This window comes from Canis aureus, chromosome 25 (assembly GCF_053574225.1).
Source record: "Canis aureus isolate CA01 chromosome 25, VMU_Caureus_v.1.0, whole genome shotgun sequence".
NCBI lineage: Eukaryota > Metazoa > Chordata > Mammalia > Carnivora > Canidae > Canis > Canis aureus.
In genome coordinates this window covers 38,618,014-38,637,846 of record NC_135635.1, presented here as the reverse complement: position 1 = coordinate 38,637,846, position 19,833 = coordinate 38,618,014, and the positions used below count along the sequence as shown (strand labels likewise).

The 19,833-nt window shown below is 36.5% G+C and overlaps 2 protein-coding genes across 11 annotated transcripts in view; one reads left to right on the top strand and one right to left on the bottom strand.

Moving 5' to 3' along the window:
• Positions 1-4,150: 4,150 nt before the first annotated feature.
• On the top strand, positions 4,151-11,638 carry CLEC4E (C-type lectin domain family 4 member E). Its single transcript, XM_077871189.1, has 6 exons — positions 4,151-4,305; positions 5,551-5,643; positions 6,471-6,560; positions 7,029-7,180; positions 8,029-8,144; positions 9,350-11,638. The coding sequence occupies exons 1-6, from the start codon at positions 4,269-4,271 to the stop codon at positions 9,519-9,521; spliced, it is 660 nt and encodes a 219-aa protein (XP_077727315.1). The 5' UTR covers positions 4,151-4,268; the 3' UTR covers positions 9,522-11,638.
• The window catches only part of CLEC4D (C-type lectin domain family 4 member D), a 41,078-nt gene continuing 31,456 nt past the window's right edge, over positions 10,212-19,833 (bottom strand). For 4 of the 10 annotated variants that reach the window (XM_077871190.1, XM_077871191.1, XM_077871192.1 and 1 more), the window contains 5 exons: positions 19,298-19,387; positions 16,487-16,591; positions 15,369-15,520; positions 14,217-14,332; positions 10,212-13,929 (listed from right to left, as the gene is read on the bottom strand). In XM_077871190.1, the coding sequence (XP_077727316.1) occupies positions 13,785-13,929; positions 14,217-14,332; positions 15,369-15,520; positions 16,487-16,591; positions 19,298-19,387 (608 nt within the window). In that variant the 3' untranslated portion in view covers positions 10,212-13,784. The remainder of the gene's footprint in view (positions 13,930-14,216; positions 14,333-15,368; positions 15,521-16,486; positions 16,592-19,297; positions 19,388-19,833) is intronic. The other 6 variants (XM_077871195.1, XM_077871196.1, XM_077871197.1 and 3 more) reach the window with 3 other exon arrangements.

The window sequence follows — 19,833 nt, the reverse complement described above, 5'->3', positions numbered from 1 at the left end:
TGCAGTGGTAATCATCTTGCAATCTATAAATGTATCAAATCAACATGTTGTATACCTTTAACTTACCCAATGTTATATGTAAATTATATCTCAATAAAAATGTATGAATTGTTTAATTCCTATGTGAAATCCTATGTGTAGACAATGTGCATTTTTCCTTTGCTCTACTTTGTAAATTCAGGAAAAGGCTGTCAGAATTCCACGACTGCTCTTAAATCCAGGGTCTGTGGCCTTTTGATGGCAGACTCTGTGAAGGCCACTTTATTTTCTCAACTGCCTTTGGGAGAAAACCTACTCTCTAGTAAGGAAGCAAGCAGGAAATAGGGGGAAAATGGCACTAACCACTGAAATGAGAGGTCTGGGTCTTAAATCTTGTTCTGTCACTCAATATTTATGATCTCCAGCAAATAATCCCTCCTATTTGGGACATAGTATCATGTTTGTGAATGAATGTATTATATTAGATCACTGCATTGAGCTCCGACATTCTCCTCCATTCCCTGTGCATTTGCCTTTCTCTTGGTAAATATCATAGAGCTCACATAGTAAATCTCAAACATTTAAGGCCACTGTTGATTATAAACTGAGGAAAAAGATGATAATTGAATTTGTGATAGGAAATAACACTTTCCTTTATTGAGATATATAAGAAGCACAAGGGCAACATTATCAACGTATCAAAGATAGCTTCACAGAGAGGTTCTATTGCCAGAGGAAAGAGATTTGATTTTTCAGCTGCCAAAATACAGTGAGAGCTGACTGAAGCCCAAAGCAGAATTTTTAGAACCAGAGGCAGTAGCATCAAATTGGGACCAGCATGGGAAAAAGCAAATGAATAACTTGTTCTTGTCCCCCAAATAGAATTCATTAGGCCTTAGAAGATGCTTGCTTCTTTCATGTGTTTTACATGCTATTCCCATGACTTTGCTCATCTCTGACTGAGTCTTCAAGAGACCTGTAGCAGCCTCTTCCCAATCTGCTCCCAACAGAACTAAACTGAAAGGGAGGGGATGGGAAAGGAGAGGTTGAAGGGGAAGGGAGGGTCAGGGAAGAGATAGCCCCACTTAATTGAAGGCTTGGGACCTGCATGCCAAGTAATTCACTAAGGAATGTGCATTATGATCTAATCATCATTACAGCTACCATTTCAAATAGTTATATCTTCATAATCTCTCTTCTAAAGTTCTTTTTTTTTTTTAATTAAAAAATACATAAGAAAGTTGGTAGTGAATACAAATACTAAAAAGGAGTGCAGATGTACCTGGGTGGCTGAGTTGGTTAAACGTCTGACTCGGTTTCAGCTTAGGTCATGATCTCAGGGTCATGAGATGGAACCCTGTGTTGGGCTCCCCACTCAATGAAGAGTCTGCTTAAGATTCTCTCCCTCCCTCTCCCTCTGCCCCTCCTACTCATGCTCTTTCTCTCTCTCTCTCAAATAAATAAATAAATAAATAAATCTCTAAAGAAAATGAGGAGTACAATGTCTCATAGCTTTAATAAAATTTTTCAGAAAAATTTAAATAATATGCTTCACATACATTTATAAAATGTGAGCTAATAATACAAATGTAACAGAAATTAATTATAGCATTTAATCTTTGCAGAATACCTCTGAAAGACGTTAAAATCTTTAAAGATGAAATAAGTCATTTGTTTTGTTATTTAACTTCCATTTAGGTGACAGGTCTTTTAAGTTAAATTCTACATGGGAATTTTTCACATTTTACACAGATGAATTAACAGCAGAATATCAATTTTGCCATCTTGCAATTTCATAGGCAGAAAAGTTCCAAAATCTTGCTTAACAAAATTCATGGAAAATCATATTTGAAACAGAAAGAAATTCTTATTGTTGTTAAAGAGTAGCAATAAGAGATTCCAGAAGAGTAAAGTGTCCAAAAATATCTTGTTCTCTATTCTCCCACAGTGAAGAGGAAGTTTATATCACACAAAAATATAGCAGCATACTGATTGCATGAGTCATGTACCAGCTGCTCTGTCAAGCAATCAGTGCTCCCAAATGTAATGCCATTGTGTTACATTTACTTAATAAGGTTTAATATTCAATTGCAAAGAAAATTGCCTTCAGATAAAATTTTATATTTATGGTTATGGCTTATAATGTTATTCTATGATGAAAGCTCAAGTCAAATAATTATTTTTAACATTTGGCATGTATCATTGAGCCAAAAGATGTGCACCTGCAAATATATATAAAGGTAGCCATGACCTCATGTGTAAGAGGAAGGAAAAACTATAAATTATTTGTGCCTGGTTTATAGATTACAGAAAAAGTTTAAACAATAGAGTTAAGATAGATACCTAAATACATTGGTGACTATAAAAGTGATTTTTAAAACATAAAAATATTGCAGGTATGATCTCATTTGACCAAAAATAAGCAATATATTATATAAACTTGACTTAAGCTTGGAAAATGTCTCAAGGTATATACTTTAAGCATGTATACACATTGAGACATTAATGTATAGTATTAAGCTTGGTTGACTTTAGAAGGGTGCACTTAGCACAGATGGGAGTTCTTTTACTTGCCACATTTTTCTCGTACTATTGACAATAAAAATATTGCTTTTATAATTTGGAAAAAGTGACAAAGGATAAAATATACATGTATTTTGACTAGTAAGATATTAATTTGTTGATTATTAACATTAGTCAATTGCATGTTCATAAAATTAACATATAATTGTTTCTTGATATTTGTTATTACAGATTGATCATAATTAATAAATCATGGACTGTAGTCACTATGATTCATCATTTAATAATTCGTTTAACCCATCCACTAGATAATTTCTTTTTACCAGTCAAAAGCAATTGGCTGATAAAACCCATGTTAGATATGCATATCTTTTATAAAATATACATGTAGAATTTTTTAACTTTTAAAAAAAATCTACATAACTGTAAAATAAAGGATGCAGAAGAAATTGCGTAATACATCGAAACAATAAAAAGTCCCTTTGAGAACAAGGATATTTTCTAAGATGTGAAATCTGTGAGTCACAGTGTACTGATTACCAGGTCATATATGTATATTACTAATGCCTCCTGACACTTGTGAATTTTCATCAATAGAGACCAGTTTGATCCTGTTCTTAAGTATTTTTATGGAAGGGAGTGGAACACTACTACATCTACCTAACCTTCCAGAGAAACATTATATTTTCATGTCTAATTGAATTTTTTAAGATATAATTTATTTATTCATGAGAGACAGGGTGGAGGGGTGGGTGCAGAGCTATAAGTGGAGGGAGAAGTAGGCTCCCTGTGGGGTCCTGGGATCATGACCTGATCCAAAGGCAGATGCTCAACCACTGAGCCACCCAGGTGCCCCCCTGTCTAATTGAAATTGCTTCTTCTGACATTCAAATTTATTTCTCCTAATATAGGCACCAATACAAAACAAAAATCCTCAAATAATTCAGTAGAATAGAATGACACTATCTGCTGAGTCTTGAAGTTTCCGGAAGCTGTGTTTTGACATAGGAATGGAGCTGAATTTCAAAGTAGTCACACCACATGAGGTGATTCAGCTGGGATGGACCTGTGAGATTGCATAGTGGTGAGCACTTTGATAGAAGAGATATAAATCCACAATACAACATACACAAGCGTGAGAGAAATCAAGAAGGTTCAAGAGATGCCAGTGAAGGAGAAAGAAAAAACAAAGCCATAAAATAGGAAAAGGAATTCACATGGCTAAGTTGTAAATGCATGTACTGTATGCCTAGCTCTGTGCCAAGTGTGGTTCTGTCCCTTGTTAACAAATGTGTGGTGGTAAGGATGGAAAGTGAAATTGGAAATGTAGAGGTCGGCCTCACAAATGTCAAGGACAAACTAAAGGATGGGTGAGGTCTGAAGGAAAGTAGAGACATTTTATCCACCAAAACAAAACAGTATTTTTAAGCCCTTGGTGTATCTACAGGCTCAGCCCATTTCTGATGCTACTTAACCACCTCACCATTTCCCCATTTTGTGCTTCCTAAAATGAGAAGACAGACATGTCATCCAGTAAGTTCCCTTTTCTTTTCATCCTTATGCAATAAAGGAAACACTGACTGAAATGCAAAACCACAGAACATGTTCATATTATTATGTCTTAAGGTCACACTTCCTAAAAAAAAAAAAAAGAAAAGAAAAGAAAAGAAAAAGAAAAAAGATTCGTTTTCCTTGAATCTTACTAACAAAGTACTTCTGGACTCAGAAACTGACAAGCGAAGGAGAGGGAGAGAGAGAGAGAGAAAATGAATTCATCCCAACCATCTATATCCCAAGGCACAGGTAAAATTTGCAACTCTCCCTTTCTATTGTAGATCTTTCCTTTGGGAAGAGGTGATAAATATTTTGAGGGATGGGACAATAGAAAAGTCTCCACCAGAGCAAAAGAAGGAAGACAGAGACAGAACCCAAGAGAGAAAGCTGAGGCAGTGGTCAGGGATGGTATATTATACTGAGGATCACTGACTGGATTCCAGGGAGAGCTAAATCAGACTGCTCTGCCCACCTTTTCCCTGTGTCGCCTTGGGCAAGTCACCTCACTTCTCTGGAACCCACTTTCCTTGTCTGTAAAATGTGTGTCAGGAAGGAGGAGGAGGGGAACCACTAGAAGATGGCCTACATTTTATCTGAATTGATTTACAGAGGGCTTGGGAAACGAGACACCAGGAAAAGGAGAGTAGGGAAGAAACAAGAAGAACAGAGAAGATGAGAGGGAGAAAGGGAAAGACAAAGAAGGGTCGAAACCTGAGAGGCTTAGGAAGGAAAAGTTGCACATCTCTCTCGGGTCATGAGTCTTAAGATTAGCAATGGTTTAGGGCAGCCTGGGTGGCTCAGCAGTTTAAGCGCCTGCCTTCAGCCCAGGGCATGATCCTAAGTCCTGGGATCAAGTCCCATGTTGGGCTCCCTGCATGGAGCCTGCTTCTCCCCCTGCCTGTGTCTCTGCCTCTCTCTCTCTCTCTCTCTATCATGAATAAATAAATAAAATCTTTAAAAAAAAAAAAAAGATTAGCAATGGTTTATTCTAGTGGTTCCGAAAGATGGTTTCCAGACCAGTAGCTTTTGCAGCTTCTGGGAACTTGTTGGCTCCCTACCAGGTTTAATGAATTGTTAACTCTAGAGGTGAGGTGCCATCATCTGTGTTCCAACCAACTGTCTAAATGATTCTGATGCATGCTGAAGTTGGAGAATTACTCCATATAGAACAGTGCAAGTGGAAGGAAAGAAGTGGTTGAATAAGAATATCTTTTGTAGGGCACCTAGGAGGCTCAGTGGTTGAGCATCTACCTTATGTTCAGGTTGTGATCCCAGGGTCCTGGGATCAAGTCCCGTATCGGGCTCCTCACAGGGAGCCTGCTTCTCGCTCTTCCTGTGTCTCTGTGCCTCTCATGAATAAATAAGGTTTTTTAAACTTATTTAATTTAAAAATTTAATTAACTTTTTAATTTAACAATCTTAAAAAGAAAAAACAAATCTCTTTTGTATCTTGCAAGGGGAAGATTGACCATGTTTGCATATTTATTTCTACAGAGAGAGGATGCTTCTCTTCCCAAGTGCTCTTAAGGACAATTGCTGGGGTCTCCATTCTACTGCTAAGTGTCTGTTTTATCACCAGATGTCTTGGTGAGTTCTAAAGGGCAAGTTTAATCTCCCTGGTGAATATTAGGATAAACCTTTCTTGTTGCCTGGGGGTTCTTTTCTCCCCCAAAGGATATTTCTGTTCCACTTTCTTCCCTATTTCTCTGGAGATTATTGCTCAACTAGAATCCCAAATACTACAGAATGGTTACCCCATCTCAGCAACCTCTGACACATTTCTCATGATAGACATTTTTTTTCATCTCTTTGGTGGCCTTGAGTCTTCTCCTTTGTATTCCCTCCTATCATTAGGGTAAACTTCTCTATGGGATCCTAGCCAGAGACATGACAAAATCACTTTCTGAAAGAAAGGAAGGAAGGGTAGGCATAAGAGTGAAAACGTATTTGTTTTCTCTGGGTTTTGGGACCACAGATTGAGTACGTTTGTCTTCATAAATCAGGAAAACCATAAAATGTGAATTCCCTCAGGACGCCTGGTTGGCTTAGTGCTTGAGCATCTGCCTTCAGCTCAGAGTGTGATCCTGGAGTCCTGGGATCAAGTCCCACATCAGGCTCCTGCATGGAGCCTGCTTCTCCCTCTGCTTGTGTCTATGCCTCTCTTTCTGTGTCTCTCATGAATGAATAAATAGAATCTTTTTTTTTTTAATGTGAATTCCTTCTTCTTTCTTTGAGTAAGTAAATCTCAGTGCCTCTCCATGTAGAAGGACAAAGAGTGTAAAAAAAGAAGGGAAAAAGAAAGAAGGAAAAGAAAAAAAATCATGATTATTGATACTTTTGTTTTAAATACAAAAATGATCAAATTTATTTTTTTTCAAGAGGAATGAACATTAACGCTGCCCCTTTCCTTACAGTGACATATCATAACTTTCAACTCTGTGACGAGAATAAGTTCCAGCTACATGAGGCTTTCATGGACTTCTCCTGCTCCAATGACGGATTGGGTATAATAGTCCTCAAATTTGAACATCAACATTTATATATCAACACTTTTTTTTTTTTTTTGGCTTCTAGATTGATTTGAGGATGAGTAAAGTAGTTGGAGGATGTCCTGTTTTTCAAAAACAAAATGTAAAATCTTGCCTGTACTATATGAGAATGCCGAGGAATTGGTGGTAAGAAGTTCAAGGAGATTTGGGGGATATGATAGAAAACTTTTAGAATAAATTTGATGTATGTCTGAACAGAAAATCTAGAAGTGGAAGATATTATCTTCAGAAATGCACTTTCATTTTACTCCTCACTTGCTTCCAATGAGGTGAAGGAGAAAAATATATATATAGAATAGGGAATTTGGAAATCTCAAAAATATACTCCCAAAGTTCCTATATATATAGTCTTGTTCCAAGGCTTAGAAGAATGCTACATGGCGCTCCTCTGGGCTAGGACACTCATGGAAACTTCTCTCCTAGGTTCAGTCAAGAATTGCTGTCCGTCAGACTGGGTACATTTTCAATCTAGCTGCTACCTCTTTTCTACTAATACTATGTCCTGGACATCGAGTTTAAAAAACTGCTCCAACATGGGAGCTCATCTGGTTGTTATCAACACACAGGAGGAGCAGGTAGTTGGAGTGCATTGACTCCTCTGGTGTCAGTGTAACCTTCTTCATAGGATCTATTCTTTCTTCGTACATGTATATAGTGTTTAGCCCGCAATTACTATTTGTTAAATAAATGTATTAAAATGTGTGCTATTCCTACTATTTCTGTAAGTAGATACTACTCTATTTTCATTATCAGAAGAGCTTTTTTTAAAAAAGGCATTTCTGTGTTTAGCTTCTTTATCAGTAAGATGGGGAAAAAAGGGCTGGCAGTTCATTTTATGTTTTATTTTTCTTAAAGATTTATTTATTTATTTATGATAGACACACAGAGAGAGAAAGAGAGGCAGAGACACAGGCAGAGGGAGAAGCAGGCTCCATGCCGGGAGCCTGATGCGGGACTCGATCCCGGGACTCCAGGATCGTGCCCTGGGCCAAAGGCAGGCGCCAAACCGCCGAGCCCCCCGGGGATCACCTGGCAGTTCATTTTAGAATGGCTATTACGTTGATGAACATATCATATGATTATGTCAGATATGTCAAGGATATGTCTACTATCTTTAAGCTGCGATTAATAATGTTTATGATGTATATATACAGTAAATTTTGCTACAAATAACAGTAGATAAACTTTGAATGAGATATTGAGAACCTCCTTCTCTGTTAAAGATGTACGTTATGTATGTTTTTACCACCATAAAAAAAATTAGGAGAGAATTCTCCATGATCTTACAATTTCAGAGCCACTTATCTATCATCTGTAGTCTGGGTCCTGCTTTATCACTTTTAATAACAATTACCTTCAACATTTGTTCAAAATTGAAACAATTGATCTTTTTTTTTTTTTTTTTAATGTGTTGCTTCCATAGGAATTCCTTTTCTTTGCGAAACCTAAGAGGAAAGAGTTTTATATTGGACTGACAGACCAGGTGAAAGAGGGTCAATGGCAATGGGTAGATGGCACACCTTTCACAGAATCTCTGAGGTAATTTCTTTCTCGCAGAAGAATTTTAACGCTGTCTTAAATCTCGAAGTTAGACCATTGTTTAGGGGAGTTCTCAGAACCTCCTTCTGTTCCATGAGATATTTTCAGGTCAACTCTTGGTGATATTACATGCAAGAAGATAGATGAAGAAAGCATAAGGATCTAGTGCTCCCACTTTCTGAGACTATTTGAATAAAGGGTAAATAACAGATGAAAATAAGGAGAGGGTTAGAATTAAAGACTAATTCACTGGAAATGCAGCAGAGAGAAAGAGTGTAGTTCAGAGTCTTATGCCCCAAACTAGTAAATGAGACAAAAATAGTGATTTGAGAAAGCAGATTTATGGAGTGAAAGCATGGAAGCCCCTTGAAATAATGTCTCTTTTCTCTTTAATAATGACCTTACATCATTAGAGCACAACACTTTGGAGTTTTCAGTTTTTATCTCATTCATTATTTCATTTTTTAAAAAGATTATTTATTTATTCATGATAGAGAGAGAGAGAGAGAGAGAGAGAGAGAGGCAGAGACACAGGAGGAGGGAGAAGCAGGTGCCATGCCGGGAGCCTGACGTGGGACTTGATCCCAGGACTCCAGGATCTCGCCCTGGGCCAAAGGCAGGCGCTAAACCGCTGAGCCACCCAGGGATCCCCTCATTATTTCATTTTTACCTAAATTACACCATTCTGAGATACACTGACATTATCAATCTTCACTTAGCATTTGAGGAAATGAAAGGTCGAGATGGTTCAGGTCAGTCCTAAGAGAATAGTCCAGTTGGATGGAGACTTTAGAAAGTTGCTTCACAACAGCCCTGGAGCACCACTGAAGCATGTACCAAAGTTAACACCAACTTGATGTGTAATAAAGGGAACCAAATGTAAGATGTGATATTGAGTGCGAAGGAAACAAATCCATCAGAATATCAGTAACTTCTCATTATGAGCCTACATTCATGAGGGAGCATGACAAAATAGAAAGTCAGGAAGATCCAGTTCAGCTTCGCTACTCATAAACTCTATTGACTTAGACAAATGGTTCAGCTTTTCTGGGACTCCTTTTTCTCATCATTAAAATGGAGATTATAATGCCTAACTAACAAAACTGTTGTGAAGTTACACAGAACAAATGTAATTTGTCTAGCACATTAGGTCACTTGGATTCTTGTAGCTGGGATTTTAAATCTCCTGCATTACTCTCTTTTAGCTTCTGGGATGTAGGGGAGCCCAATAATATAGTTACAGTGGAGGACTGTGCCACCATTCGAGACTCTTCAAATCCAAGGAAAAACTGGAATGATGTTCCCTGTTTCTTCAACATGTTTCGGATTTGTGAAATGCCAGAAATAAATGTTTCAAGCAACAAAAAAATTCTCTAAGAACAGAAAGCACAACTTAAATGCATAAATACGGAGGAAAAAGAGCATGAATATAACTCCAGCATGAGAGAAGTATGTGCTGCATGTGCTGCACTTAATGAGGACTTCATAGGGACTTCGTAAGGACTGTGTTGCTTTTGATATAAAATAAGTAGTTTTAAATGTTATAATTTGTGATACTGATTGACATGCATTTTTCTTCATATTAGTTTCAGGACTTCTCAAAACTCACCAAGCAATTCTCTAACAAATACTGGGAAAAGAAAAGAATGCTCCTTTTGGCAGGATTTGCTTCATTCATTTTTACCCCTGCCCAAGCATGTACCCTCAACTATGCTTTCCTGTACAGTGAGTAAGACTCCTTCAAGTCATAAAACTTACTCCTGCTCCAAAGACATGTGGACTTCTAGCTAAAGACCTTTACTGCGTCTCGCTAGGAGCAGGCCATGCTAAGCTTCAGCTCCAAACAGACTATTACTCAGTCTATTCAACACAGCACCTCCCTTTTCTCTTTATTCTCTTCCACTGAATAACTGAATCTCACCTGAATTTGTGGCTATTCCTCAGCTAGGGCCAGGGTCCAACAGTCAAATTGTTCTAAGAGAACATTCAGCTTGACAATTTCCTACCTCAAGCCTATTCACTTCTTGCATATTATTTTTTCAATACTGATAAGGTTACTCAAGAATATTTCAGGAACATAGCACCTTTAATAACCATGTTTCTTGCACACAGCTTGACAAAGAGACCCTCAAAATTCATACATCATTAATTCATGGACATTAATATAAAATATATTTTTCCTTACAAATGTTTATTCCTCTAAGGTATTAAGTGACCATATGTGGTTTTGAAACCAAAATGCCTTTAAACCAAAAGTCATTCAACCTAAAAGTAATCCAGTATATGTATCTTCTACTTTCTAATTCCCTTTTTTCAAATTATAAACATCAATGAGGACACACTGAAAGACCTATGGAAATACTTTTGTTCACCATTGTTTCTCTGTAGGGTATAATTTGATATTTTAAATTTTACTTCAATACTGAAAGATATATGCAAGTATCAGTACACATTATTTCACCATACATTTATAATTTATTATACAATTAACTTTGTCTTCAAGTTCAGCAAGAAAAGAAACAATCAGAGTTTCGTGCTTAAAGTTATTTATCTGGAAAATTCTGAGGGGTAGATCATCTGGTTGAAACTATTTTAAAATATAATATTTTACAATAGGGCCTACAAAAATACTTAGATACCAGAAAAGCCAGAAGTTACAAAATATAAAAGAGTAAGTAATTATCTGTATTCCCAAGACAATATTCCCAAAGTAAACTATTGTTAAGATATAAATATTACCATTTGGGCCTCTGAATATTTTAATGAAAAATCATTCTAATACATTTGGTAAAAATGATACATACTCATTATCAAAAATTTTTACAGATATGTTATACATATGTAAATATTATTCACAGCTGAATCTTGTACTGTATCATGATTATATTATATACTTCCTTAAAAACATTTTGCTTAGGGTGGGATCTGGAATGGAATCTTTTCTCTATGGAATCTTTTCTCTTAATGTATTCAAGAGGGTAATGTGACCTTGGCATCCTTTATTAAAAAACTGATTTTTGGTGCTGGAAAAAAAAAATTTTGCTTTTTGTATAGCTAATATTGGCAGTATTTGTTATTTATCCAGTTTTCTATGTACTGATTAATAATGCATCCCTTAACTATGCAGAATTGTACATCACCTCTTAATGTATTCAAATACAGTTTATCAGTCCCATATTTTCATGAGGAAAAGAAATCCTCTTGAAACTGTCTTCTTTTTCTGATCTGAACTAGGATTGTTCTCATGGTTTGTTTCACAGCCATTATTTTATTGATTTTTATTATATAATGGAAATATTTTTGCCACTTAAAGATTATTTCAGATTAGGATATACTAATATAATGAAATACTATTTGCTTATACGGAACAGGGTATAAAATATTTTCCAAACGGTATTTTTAAGTAAAAAATGCCAGATGTTTACCAAAAAAAAAAAAAAAATCCAATTAAAAATGGGCAGAAGACATGAATAGACATTTCCCCAAAGAAAGAAGACATCCAGGTGGCCAACAGACACATGAAAATATGCTCAAAATTGCTCATCATCAGGGGAATACAAATAGAAAAAAACAATGAGATACCACTTCACACCTGTCAGGAGGCTAAACTCAAAAACAAAAGAAACAAGTGTTGGCAAGGATGTGGAGAAAAAGGAACCCTTTTGCACTGTTGGTGGGAGCACAAACCGGTGCAGCCACTGTGGAAAACAGTATGGTGGTTCCTCAAAAAATTAAAAATAGAACTACTCTATGATCTAGTAATCACACTCCTGGGTATTTACTCAAAGAATACAAAAACACTAATTCAAAGGTATATATGCATGCCTATGTTTATTGCAGCATTATCTACATAGCCTAACTACAGAAGTACCCAAGTTCTAATGGTACAGATACATTCTGCCCAGGTCTAATTATCCAGTGATAAATGGATAGTGAAGATGTGTCATATATACAACAGAATATAATTCAGCCATAAAAAAGGAAATCTTGCCATTTGCACAAGTGGATGGAGCTAGACAGTATTATGCTAAGCGAAATGAGTCAGCCAGAGAAAGATAAATACCATATGACCTCACTCATATGTGGAATTTAAGAAACAAAACAAATGAACAAAGGAAAAGAAAGAGAGAGAGAAACAAACCAAGAAACAGACTCTTAACTATAGAGAACAAACTGATGGTTACCAGAAGGGAGGTGGTAGGGAAAAGGGGAAAGAAGGGATGGGGATCAAAGAGTATACTTACCATGATGAAAAAACAAACAAAAACCTCTGAGATTTATGGGAGAAAAAAATGGCAAGATGTTTAAGATGATGTAGATAATGTTTCCATCAGTGTAAAAATAGTAGGTTATATACATACATACATTTATCTAACACATATTTAAACATATATGGAAATACATATAAGAAACTGATAATCAGGGGTGTCTGGGTGGCTCTGTGGTTGAATGTCTGCCTTTAGCTCAGGTTATGATCCCAAGGTCCTGGGATCGAGTCCTGCATCAGGCTCCCCGCAGGGGGATCCTGCTTCTCCCTCTGCCTATGTCTTTGCCTCTCTGTGTGTGTCTCTCATGAATGAATAAATAAAATCTTTAAAAAAAAAAACTATGATAATCATAGTTTCTCTGAAGAGGCATTTAAGAGACTGGAATTCAGTGTGGAAGATTTAACTTATACTTTTATTTATATTTTTTCCTGTTTGCCTTTTTAACACATCTTTCTTTTTCAAAGACAAAACCAGTTTTTAAATTTTGTAAGTGTTTCAAACTTCTAGGACTACCACAATGTCCTAATAAATTTTGCATTTATTTTTATGAAATTACTATCAGCTGCCTTAAAGAAATTATGAAGAATAGGAGAAGTGCTGTGAGACTTGGAAACATTGACAGGGGCTGAGGGTAGAAACAGGGAGACCAGTCAGAAGTCCACTGTAATAACCCAGGTAAGAAAGATGGTCTGTGCTGGTCACCATGAAGGTAATGAAAAATAATCAGACTGCAAGACATAGATTAGGGGGAGCCTGAGTGGCTCATTTCGCTGAGCATTAGACTCTTGATTTCAGTTCAGGTCATGACTTCGGGGTTGTGAGATTGAGCCTCACAATCCCATGTCAGGACTTGTGCTTGGTGGGGAATCTGCTTGAGATTCTCTCTCTTCCTCTGCTCCTCCTCTCTTTCTCTCTCTCAAATAAGTAAATATTTTTTAAAAATTTAATGAGTTTGTCATATTTGGAGTAAAAAAAAAAAGGCATACCACTACCAGTTGGAATACCTCATGTTTGAATCTTAAAAGCTAAGAATCTGAGTAGAGGAAAACAAAGACTAAGAGACTGCATCATTGGAGCCACTCTGTTCAATATGTAATTGATGCACACCAGTTGAAAAGTAAATGCTCTGATATAGTATCAAGAAAGCAAAGTTAATGAAAACAAATTCTCATAGTAAAGATGAGTCCCGCCACCATACCACACAAAAACACATTATCTTGAATGAACAGAACAAAAATAAATAAGGCTACCCTAACTGAAAATGTTCTACTCTCCCAGCATGTTTTCTCTGTTCCAATGGTACAGGTACATTCTGCCTGAATCTAATTGGTTCTTCTTTTCTGTCCCATCACAATGACTCCTTTGGAAGTTTTTAGTTGAATGCTGTTCCAGGTAACTTACAAATCCTTCTTGTCTCAAAGTTACAAGGAAAATCATTCAAGGCCCATTTGTCTTGAGCATTAACAAGGACAACACAATTTTCTTTCTGATTGTTGGGTTCATCCTCATGCCGAAATCTGAAATGAAAAAAAAAAAAAAACAAACATATATATGTGTGTGTGTGCGTGTGTGTGTGTGTGTGTGAGGGTCAGGGGACATGCATAGAAAATCCCTCTGGTGAAAATTTTAGAGCTGCACTGTCTGATAGAAGTATTGTAGTATATTAGTATAAAGGTTACACAACACATGGTGTTCTATTCTGAGTAAGCATTTCTACATCAGTATACTCCAGCCCAAATGATTTCTGCTTACTATTTTCTCACCTTTACCTATAAAGCTCTTTCACCCCAGTCAATATACTCACAAAATATCTGGTTTAAATGGTGTTTTGTCCACCGACGACCACAGGCCTTCATGGTTCTCATCTATAAGTCCCAGGAAATATGAAAACTGTCTATCCAAAAATTGAATAATAAAGTTCTGCATAAAAATAGAAATTTTTATAAGTATATTTGCATTTGTTATTTAATAACTGTTATGTTAGGAAAAGAGGGAAAAGATCTAGATTACCAGCTAAGCACAAAAGCACTGTCTTCAGTAAGATCTGCTTTCAAACCCTGCCTCTCCCATATATTGTGTAATGTTAGTAAGTGCTCTAATCTCACCAAACCCAAGACTTCTCATCTTCAAAAGGGACCACTCTACTACTTCACAGAGTTTCTGTGAAGAGTTAGTGAGATCAGACTTGCAAATCCCTTAGCACAGTGCTTAATAGGATCCAAATTTTTAAACTTTCATTTTTAAAATTGCCTTCTTTAATTGCTTGTGTATTAAATTAAGTTCCATTTTATTCAAAGAGTCAGTGAGCCTATAGGTTGCAAAGCCATTGGAACAGAATCCTCCAGGAAACCCCCCAAACTTAGGAAAGGGTAGACTATGAGCTCTTGTTCATATATGGATGTATATTAGATGAGGAAACACATTTGTTTTTAAAGAACTGAATTAAACTTAAGAATTCTTTTAAATTTAGAATTACAACCATACGACTGAATTATTTTTCCTATGCTTTCTCCTAAGAAGCTATTTCAGTCCTGATTAAACCATTCATTTATTCACTTACTTACCAAACATTTTATCAAGACCTATCCAGTGTGCTTAGCACTGTGCAGGACTTTGGAGATGCAAAGATTAGAAAAGCAGGGCCCCACCCTCTACCAAGTGAATGGGCAGAGAACAGATAAGCTCAGAGCTATTATCACACAATGCACAAAGTACACGGAAGCATCTCCAAATTAGAACAGGGAGGATGGAGAAGGGAAGGTGGTCAGGATACTTTTCTGGAGGAAATGACACAAAAATCATATCTGGAAAGACCAGACATTGGCCAGATGAAGAAAAAGGAGAGAGGAAGATAAAAGAGATGAAGCAAAGGCATAGACGCAGAGCAGAGAAATTCCTTTTTCTCTGCAAAGAGATTCAAATGAACAGAGAGACAGATGGGAGCCTCCTAACATACCAGCTCAGCTTCTGTGCTGATGGTGGCCAAGTGAGCCCCCATACTCGTGCAGTTCCTTTCACTCTCAGCCCAGGTCTTGTTGTCATTAAGAGGAAGATAGCAGTTGGACTGGAAGGCTCTCCAGCCAAAAGGACAGCAACTGCCCCTGCTCCCTGGTGAGAAATTAAAACAAAAATCACTTACAAAGGAGCATTTCATCTGTAACAGATTGCATAGCTATGCTGTTAACTATACAGTTAATATTTTGGGGAATAATACCAGGATTCACAAAATCATTCGTTCCCCCTCTTTCAAAAATCCTGAAAATTACATTTCTAAATATTTTTTGAACAAAAGTATCTGAATCACATAGTGACTATAAGAAAATTACAAGATATTCTCTTAGAAGACATCATCATTTTTCAATGTCCCTACATCTATTTGCTTCATATATGAAGTGTTTCTAAAACAAAGCCTTTTGCAGGAAATTTTATCTAAAGGGGGTAAAGAACCTATAGAACTCTCAAGGGTTTCCTCATCCTCCCAAATGAGGTTTTACAAGTTCCCGCATAATAAAAGAGAGGAAGTCACTTCAGCAAAGCTCTCTATTCTAGCAGGAAACAGTCCTTAAGATACACCTGAATCAAAAGAAAATGGAATTAAATTAGTATTATGTTTTGGATTTCTGGAAATGGACCTTAGACGTGTAGTTATATTCTCCAGTTATACAACTGATTACAGTCATGAGAAATCTATTCCTATTTATTGACATTCCCTCTTGCACCAGATACTCATCTTATGATTTAATCTCTCTTGGTTTACTACTGATAACTTTATTTATTTTTTTTTAAGATTTTATTTATTTATTCATGAGAGACAGAGAGACAGAGACAGAGAGAGAGAGAGAGAGAGAGAGAGAGAGAGGCAGAGACACAGGCAGAGGGAGAAGCAGGCTCCATGCAGGGAGCCCGATGTGGGACTTGATCCCAGGTCTCTAGGATCAGGCCCTGGGCTGAAGGTGGTGCTAAACAGCTGAGCCACCAGGGCTGCTCAGTACTGATAACTTTAAATCCAGATCATGAACCTGAATGGAAATGGAAGAAAGAAATAAATTCTCCTGTGCCCTTTGCTATCTGTACCTTTCAATTTTGATATCTCTCTGGTACATATCAGCTTCGTGTGGTACTCTGGTAACTTGAACACTCCCATGCCTTTACTGCAGCGTAGAAAGTTGTGATGAGTCACTGTCAAAAGGGAAAAGAGTTAGCTTTTTTGGTTTTGTTTTGTTGTTGTTGTTGCTTTAGTTTTCTTTTCTTCTATAACCATTTAATTAGGGAAATGGGAGTTGGTCACTCTGATCTTTCTCTTCTCCTGAGTTAAGGTAACTATCCCCTATTCTTACTTCCCAGGTCCTTTGTTCCAGCTCCAGGTGAATAGGTTGAAAAGAATTGTTGAAATTTAATATTTTTAGTATCATATTATCCATGTTGTGCTTTATGGTAGTAGTTCTGCAAACCTTCATGTGTATATGCTTTTAAGCATATTTTTCTATCAGAATATGTGTTCGAGTGGAGATTTTTAGTGAACACCAGGATAGTTCTGCCAAGTTTTACGAGCTATATACATTTATTGGTCTTTTACGTATTTTTACTTTGAGGGGTGCCTGGTTGGCTCACTTGGTTGAGCATCTGACTTGATTTTGGCTCAGATCATGGTCTCAGGGTTGTGTGATCCAGCCCCACATTGGGCTCTGTGCTGGGCATGGAGCCTGTTTAAGTTTCTCTCTCTCTCTCTCTCTCTCTCTCCCTCAACCCTCCACCTCTCCCCACTCATACACACTCTCTCCCTTAAAAAATATAAATAAATATTTTTACTTTGAAATATAACTGAGTGCAAAAAAAAAAAGAAATATAACTGAGTGCAAAGAAATGAAAAACACAAATGTACAGTTTATCAAATTATTGAAAAGTGACCACTTCAGGTAACAACAACCCAGCTTAAGAAACACAGTATTGCCAACACCCCCAGATGGCCTTCACATCCCAAATACAACCCACTTCCTCTCTCTTAAAGATAACTATGCCATGGCTTTTAAAGTAATCACTTTGTGCTTTGCTTCACAATTTTACCACTTAATAACATATCCTTAAGCCATACAGATCACATTTGACTACTTTTGAACTTTAAATAAATAAAATCATAAAATATGTACTCTTTTGGTTCTGCTTTTGCTCAGTGTAATTTCTGAAATTTATCTATATTGTTACATACAACCATAATCCATTCATTTTTATTGCTATAAAGTGATCTACTGTCTTAATGAATTAAAATATATTTATATATTCTTCTGGTAGATATTTGCATTGCTCCCAGTGTTTGACTATTATGAATTATACCACTTTTGAACATTTTGACCATGCATCCTAGAGCACAGAAGCATGCATCTCTGTAGGATACATGCCTAGGAGTGGAATTGCTGGTTGTAGGATATATATATTGCCAACTATGATAGTGGCAAAGTTTTCTTTCTTTTTTTTTAATTGGAGTTCAATTTGCCAACATATAGCATATCACCCAGTGTGGCAAAGTTTTCCAAGCTGGTTGTACTGCTCTATGCTCCCATCGGCAGCAACTCATCAGAGGTCCAGTTGCTCCACACCATCATCAACATTTCATAGTACCAGACTTTTTAATTGTTGCCATCCTAGTATTGTGCAGTGGTATCTCATTGTGAGTTGAATTTTCATTTCCCTGAAACCTAATGAGGTTGACATTTTTGTATGTGTTTATTAAACATTTCCAATTTCTTTTCTATAGTACCTGTTCAAAATTTTGCCTACTTTTCTGCTGTATTGTCAGGAGTTTTTCCTATTGATTTGAAAGTATTGTTTATATATACTGTACACTAATTTTTAATCATTACATGCATTACAAACACCTCCTATGGCTGTTTTCCTTCTTGATATTTCTTTTTTTTTAATTTTTATTTATTTTTGATAGTCAGACACAGAGAGAGAGAGAGAGAGAGGCAGAGACATAGGCAGAGGGAGAAGCAGGCTCCATGCACCGGGAGCCCGACGTGGGATTTGATCCCCGGTCTCCAGGATCACGCCCTGGGCCAAAGGCAGGCGCTAATCCCACCCAGGGATCCCCTTTCTTGATATTTCTGTTGCACAGTATTCTTACTTTATTTTCTCCATTGGCTAGCACGAGTAAGAAATCATTCTCTGCCTTGAGGATAAATATATTCTCCATTTATCTTCTAAAAAGCACTACTGATTTGCTTTTCACATTTTGGCCAATAATCCACCTCGGGTTGATTTTGTACATAATACAAGACAGGAGACCAATTTCACTTTTTGAATAAGGATACTCAATGGTCCTCTAGCACATGAACTGAACAAAATTGTCCTTTCCTGATAACTGCAGTATCCCCTTCTGTTTTATATAAAGAGTTCATACATGCAGGATCTGTAACTAAGCTCTCTATTCCTCTCCTCTGGTCTATTTATCTGTACTTGCACCTATACAATATTACCATAATTATAATAACTTTATACAAGGTCTTGCTATTAGAAAGAACAAATCTTTCAATTGTTCTTCTTTTCAAAACCAGACTACAGTCCATCTGAAAACTGGGTTGTTGCTGGTTACTGTTTACTGATAAGATGCAGCCCTTTATAATCTCAGTCAAAAATGTGGCATGATTTACTACAGTCACCAACCTTCGTATGTATAGAAAAGAGTTTGACTCCCATTTTTCATTCTCTGACACGAGACAGTACCATCAAAGGTTAAAAATGCAGCTCTGGATTTTAAAGTCAAGACCCTAAAAAGCAGTATGGATTGAAATATTGGGAGAAAATCAAAATAACAAAAGGCTTAGAGAAACTTTTTGAAAGTTGTTTGGGGAAATAATTCACAGAGTTTCATTTCTGTTAATAACTTACCCAAACAATTTGCAATAAAACAAGCACTGAGAAGTGAGATGAAAAAAACAGCAGTGGCCCAAGGGATCAGCTGCAGATGCTGGCCTCCTACTAGGATAAAAGGAAAGATAAATAAATATATTGTCTCCTCAGCCACAAGAACTCGGGAAAATATTCTACTGAAGAGCAAGCTAAATATGAAATCATAATACTTTAGATCTAGAGGAGAGCTTAAAGATTTCCTCCTGAATAAATCAATTTTAGAGCTTACTGATAAAAACATACATACATACATAAAAATATGAACAATTTTTTAGAATGGAAAGTCTTTATAAGACAGAAAACCTGAAAATCATAAAAAATTGATAATTTGGGTCCATAAAATTAAAACATCTATATAACACAAAAAAATGTTGAAACACAAGGGACATATGAAAGAAAAATTTGTCACAATATTAATGTCTAGACTGTATAGAGAATTTCAAAAATCAGTTTGAAAACTAAGCAAAAATCTGACCAGGAAATTTGCTGAAAATTTAATTTGCTAAAATTATAAA

What these genes read in the sequence shown, in the direction of transcription:
- CLEC4E (XM_077871189.1), top strand. Translation starts at nt 4,269, where the DNA reads ATGAATTCATCCCAACCATCTATATCCCAAGGCACAG. An exon ending in TTTTATCACCAGATGTCTTG is followed by an intron (nt 5,644 to 6,470) that starts GTGAGTTCTAAA and finishes CTTTCCTTACAG; the next exon opens with TGACATATCATAACTTTCAA. An exon ending in CCTTTCACAGAATCTCTGAG is followed by an intron (nt 8,145 to 9,349) that starts GTAATTTCTTTC and finishes ACTCTCTTTTAG; the next exon opens with CTTCTGGGATGTAGGGGAGC.